This window comes from Saccostrea echinata, unplaced genomic scaffold (genome assembly GCF_033153115.1).
Source record: "Saccostrea echinata isolate AGI-Se365-2 ecotype Australia unplaced genomic scaffold, CSIRO_AGI_Sech_v1 ptg000003l, whole genome shotgun sequence".
Lineage (NCBI taxonomy): Eukaryota > Metazoa > Mollusca > Bivalvia > Ostreida > Ostreidae > Saccostrea > Saccostrea echinata.
In genome coordinates, this window is record NW_026889752.1 from 2,211,501 (window position 1) to 2,217,500 (window position 6,000).

The 6,000-nt window shown below is 32.5% G+C and overlaps 1 protein-coding gene across 1 annotated transcript in view; it reads left to right on the plus strand.

Annotated features, from left to right (window-relative positions):
* The window catches only part of LOC133178737 (uncharacterized), a 54,977-nt gene that overhangs the window by 45,027 nt on the left and 3,950 nt on the right, over positions 1 to 6,000 (plus strand). Inside the window, exons 1-3 of the mRNA XM_061313445.1 lie at positions 3,597 to 3,665; positions 4,924 to 5,146; positions 5,325 to 5,444. Coding sequence (XP_061169429.1) covers positions 3,621 to 3,665; positions 4,924 to 5,146; positions 5,325 to 5,444 — 388 coding nt within the window. The 5' untranslated portion in view covers positions 3,597 to 3,620. Of the gene's footprint in view, positions 3,666 to 4,923; positions 5,147 to 5,324; positions 5,445 to 6,000 lie in introns of the transcript that reaches the window.

Below are 6,000 nucleotides of genomic sequence, written 5' to 3' on the forward strand. Positions count from 1 at the left end.
TTGTTCTAATTAGTAACAAACATATATATATATATATATATATATATATATATATATATATATATATATATATATATATATATATATATATATATATTCGGAAAGCTAAATGTAATGATATTATGTGCATGTTTAAATGAATTTGAATTTGAAAAAAAAGAAGAATATTATGTAAAACCTTTGTAGCATTTTTTTCTCAAAATTTTATTTTAATTGTTATCCTGCTTAACTTTTTCAAAAAAAAAAATTTAAAACAATGCCTAATGTCATTTGATATAAAACTGTGTTGAATATACGTTATTATTCCATGTCAGGAAGTCTATATCTATTTATAAAACCCACCTCGCAAATTCGAAAATGTATGAATATTGTTTTCCTTTTTCCTCCTTTTATCCTTTGAATATGATAAGATTTCGACCAAAATGTTAGTATAATTGAACGTAAATTAATGCCAGCTATGAATTATGATAAGATTAAATTGCTTTCATCAGCTGGGTATCTTGAGACCCATTATCAGTCAACTCAGCTAACAAAGGCAATGGGAAATGTTTTCTTAATTTTTTAATATGTATTAAATTTAAAAATCACTGCAACAATAGTAAATATGTAATTGTAGGAAAAATAGTATACATGTACTTACTAATGATGAATAGGTTTGTGTCGTACCAGTTAGGTCGCATGTATCGTATGTGTGTCCCGTGACAGGTATAAAAATAGAATTTTAAGCTGAATGTAGAAAACTGACGTTAGTGCAAGGGCATCCAGCTGATTTTGATTATAAAAATTGATACATTAAAAGAAATTTACGTCCCTTACCTTAAAAGTTCTGGGAGCTAGACTGTTCTGTTTGAGAAGTAATCTTAATTCTACCGAAAATGCGTAAAATAGCAAAAAAATTCCTCTTCGCCTCTACATCGTAATCAATTACAAAAATATTTTCAGACCAAAATCAACACCCAGCACATATAAGAATATACATGAATTAAGCAATTGATATTCCGTATTTCAGCTTAAACAGTCTAGTGTATGCGCTTGCACTTTGAGGTTTATTGGGAATATGCTTATATTAATAGCGATTTTCTTCATTCTTAGACTTTGTGTAATTTAATAAGTTCTTGATAAATGAACTAAATACACAATCAGCGTTGTTCTTTGTTGAATTATTTGAATAAGATTCTAGATTTTAAATAACAGACGCATTTGACGTAAATTGATGATTCATTTAATTAATTGAATGTGAAGTACTTGAATGCACTTAAATAACTAAAATGTTTCCTTATTTTACGACAGTATTTTAAATATCTAATGCACATTCAACATGTTCAATAACGTATTTTACTTCTTCAACAAGATTCTATAACATGAGGAACACCATCTTAAATTTTTATACAGGCAAGCTTTCTTAATCATGTTTAATGTGTATCAATCTACATGAACCTTGTAAACTTTATAGCTTTATATTCGGTGACATTTTCAAGAATAAATGTTAACCTTAATTTATATCATACCATCATTTTACATTTGAAAAATGGCTGACTGTCGGAGATCCAGGAAAGTTGAAAGATAAATTGGCGAGATGCACATTTCATAGTCAGAAACAAAGCCACCAAATTTTTTTCTGCAAAAAGTGTCCCGCGCTGAGGATGGGGAGGGGTCGCAAAAACAATTTAGGTGACAGAAGACGGAGGCCAAAAAGTCAACATTTACTTTGTCTGACAAAAAATGTTGAGCCTTTCATACACACTCTTAAGTCCTCCATTGCTGATTGGTCCAGGACCAGATCAAAGGTCATTATTATGTTCCCCAAACGAAGTTTGGGAACATATTGTTTTTACTCTGTTTCTTCTTCTTCTTCTTCTTATTATTATTATTATTCTTTTTTTCTACTTTCTTCTCCGGTGCTTTTTTGTCCGAGAGTGTTCTCATAGAACCACTCATCCGATTGACATGAAACCTTTTTAGGGTTAATAGGCATGTTGTGTAGGTGTTCGGAACGAAGGTCATTTTGCTCGCACATGCATGCACGTGCGCGCGCGTGCAATGAGTGAAATGACTGATATACTTCCTGAAGCCGTAACTTTTATATTTCTTGATGAATTGCTTTGAAACTCAAAGTATAAAGATATATTAGTAGTCTAGACAAGGCAACATGGTCAATTTTGCGTGAACTCACGCGCATGCACGTGCGCTCTCTTCTGATTGGCTGATACAAAAATTTCAACGATTTCCTGGTTTTTTGACAAAATACGTTGAAATTTAGAATATAAATATATATTATAAGGTGCTACAGCATATTATATAGGAAATTTCTTGAAAACACGCGCATGCAGGTGTTCTACAATCTGATTGGCTGAAACTTTAAATGTCTATAACTCCTTTGGTTTTCAACAAAACAGGATGAAATTTACAACATGGATAGGCACATAGAGCTCCTACATCATGATACCATCAAAATTGAATGCAAGCCATGCATGCGCGTATGCTGAATTCTGATTGGCTAATACTTAAAGGGTTACATTATTTTTCAATGAATTTTTTTTTGATATTTAAGACAAATGTATGTATTGTGAGACACTATAAGAAAATTAATGTGAAAAATGTAGAAAACATGCGCTGAAATTTGATTGGCTAATACCCATATGGCTATATCGGAGTAGTTTTCCAATGAGATGCCCTTAAAAATAAAGTGTCCATCTATATTACAAAAGTATTGTCTAATTTAATGAAGCTTGTAGGGAATGGGGCATCATAAGGGATGAGGGGGGGGGGCGTTTGGGGAACATCTGTAACGGTTCCCGTTACAATTAGCACTAGTTAACCTTGTGATTCTGATGGTGAGGAAGTAAAACGTTCCACGACACGATTTAAACATACTTTTCATTTGAGAATTATTGGATACTTTTAGTCATCATATCATGTTAATAAGGAGATTTGCCCAGTGTTGTAAGTGATAATCTGGTTTAATTTCAAGAGAAGTTTCAGTGAGCTTATGCAGATACAAGGTTGTACAAGTCAATGTCATAGAAACTTTGTAAAATCATGAGCTGAAAGGCATGACTCAAAGATATAACGGCGAACGTTATTTCACCACAAAATAGTTACATTAGTGACGGCTAACAATTTAAAAAAATTGTCGAGATTGTCTTCCCTACCTCATCTTTCAACACAAACTACAGAGTAATTTTATGTGATAATTTGAAATAACAAGTCTAAGGTCCATTAGACGTGCCTAAGGTAAAGAAAGGGGAAAGGTGTCTACTCTCTTAAAGATACTACAGTTTGCAGTTGTATAAAGTCTCCATAAAAATATTGGTTCCAAACTATACATGATTTCAAAGTCAAATAGACAGATAATTGTTGACATGATACTGGATATTGTCAGAGATAATTGTTGTTTGACACACTTTCTTTATTTAGGCGATATTGAAACACTTCTTATTAACAAAATACAGGAAATGCATAGAATAATCTTAGGCACATAATTTTAGTCTTATACAAAATTCTTTCCGGTTATTATGATCAGACGAAAATCCCCATCTGGTTGAAGTTAATAATCCTACTATCTTATGATAAATGGGTGCTATTTTTTTTCTTTTAGTGTAAGAATCCAGACTTAGTAAATGCATTTGTTGTTTGGGTTGGTAACATGTGTCTTGTGCTTCAAGGTATTGTGTTTTATTTCCAGATCAGTTACAACTTAACATATTGTTTTAAATTGTTTGTTTTTTTTTATATCTAAATATGTGTGATATTTGCTATTATTATGCTTCCTTTGAGTTTGTCTCCATAATCAATACCCAACTATTTTCGCATCGTAGTCTAAAGATTTATATAGGGTAAACATGCTGTGCCGAATTATTATGCTTCCTGTCAGTTTGTCTCTATATAATCAATATCCAACTATTTTCGCATAGTGTTCTAAGGATTTATATAGCGTAAGCATACTATGCCGAAATAGTGCACGGCTTCTATTTCTGAAGAAAATCTGACAGCGCACACCCAGGGATCGAACACACGACCCTGAAATTGTCAGTCCGACGCGCTACCGATTACGCCATAGACGCCGTTATCTAAAACTCTGTGTTTTAATATATATAAACTTAGTTTCAAATATTTTACACTTAAAGAAAAAAATAAACAAAATGATTTTTCTAAAATAATTTCTTGCAATTTTTTCCCCTTTCACTCAACTGAAATTCTCCGAAACTTTCTGTACATTATACCTAATGCATGAAATGCTCTTGCACCATGTGTCAAACCCTGACTACTATTTAGGCATAGTGCATGCAAAGCACAACGCTATTATATAAATAGTGTACGACTGTCTTTTTTAAAAAAAAAAAAAGGTTTCAGCCACGCTGGGGATCGAACTCACAATTTTATCAGTACAACATGCTACTCGATTACGCCAGAACCACCGTTATCTTATGCAATGCATTTTTAAGTACATGTATATAAACGTAGTTTTCAAACATTTGAAACAGAACAAGAAATAAATGAAGATTCTTTCCAAAAGACTAATATCATTACAAAGATCTTGATGATAAATTCTCTAACGAATAATGGAATTTTTCAATAACCGAAATTGCAACGTAACCTGAATTGGTACTTCGGAGTCATTAAAACGCGTTTTGATATAACGCTTGATTAAAGAGGGTTTAAGAAAATTTTTATTCAGATTTAATGTCTGTAAACGGGTTTGGGATGGAAATTTTATGAAATTGTCATAAACAAACAACAGTCAGCATAATAATTATGATAGTGTTATTATTTGGATGTACTCTGCCGAAATTGTAGGCAGGGTTTGACACATAGTGTCGATTTTTGTTCGTGCATCAAGTGTCAAACCCTGAATACTATTTCGGCGAAGTACATCCAAATAATAACACCATTATATAATTAGTAGAAATATATTTTTCTCAGATCGTAGATACATTTCTTCAATGTACTGCATCAACACAGTCAGTTAAAAATGTCTTACACTGTCCGAAAAACGAGACTGAATGGACAACAGCTAAAACATTAAAAGGATGCGGGACTATTCAACAAAACTGCTCTGAATTTGAAAGTCTCGAGTACCATTGTGTACCCACTGAAGATGAGGATGTCTATGTGGATTTGTGTGCCTTCCCAATAATGTCTCATGGTAAAGTTTTGATTAGACATTTTCATGATGTGTTGAATCTCATTTTAATGTTATTCTTTTCAAATACAGTTAAAATATATACAAGAATACAATTTTAGTATTTATATATACCGGTAGAATGAAGATTTATGACCTTAACAACGTATGGCTTGTTGTGGAATTGACTTTTTTATGATAGGTGGCTTCTGTACCGAATGGAATACTGGTGGAGAAACACTACAACCTTCTGGAAATAGGAGCTGCACAGCCTCATCAAACCCATGTCCCAATTCTTACTTGTCAAATGAAACATATAATTGTAAGTTGCACGTCGCTTATTGTTAACACCTGTCCGTAATATTGATTCAGATAAGCAGTAAAGTCTTATAAATATACCATCGGTGAATGTTGAAACAAGTTAGGTGAAAAAGACAATTTTGTACAATCCTCCTTCGTTTTAAAAATCAGCAAAAGTTCGCAGGTGTGTTAAGGAAGCACTAAGATAATCTGACTTGACTAAATCAGTGATACAATATGACGTCATAGTAGGCGAGATGACGTCAAGTTTAGAACACAAGTTTTCCTAATATTGCTATTTAGAGATATAATTTGACTCCTTAAAATGAATAGAAATTTGCAAATATTAACAAAAATAAAATGTTTTTATTTTGTTATGCTGTATCTGTCACTTGAATTATAATCTCCGACCAATGACGTCATAACTGTTCAACAAGTAACTTGAGAATCGATCATGTTGTGTAACGAGAATTTGGCCAAAACGGCATGTAAATAGCGGTCACGTGATGACGTCGAGGTGGTGCACTACTTGGCCTCGGACACTCCGTGTCTTTATGTAATAGTTAATAATAGTTTAT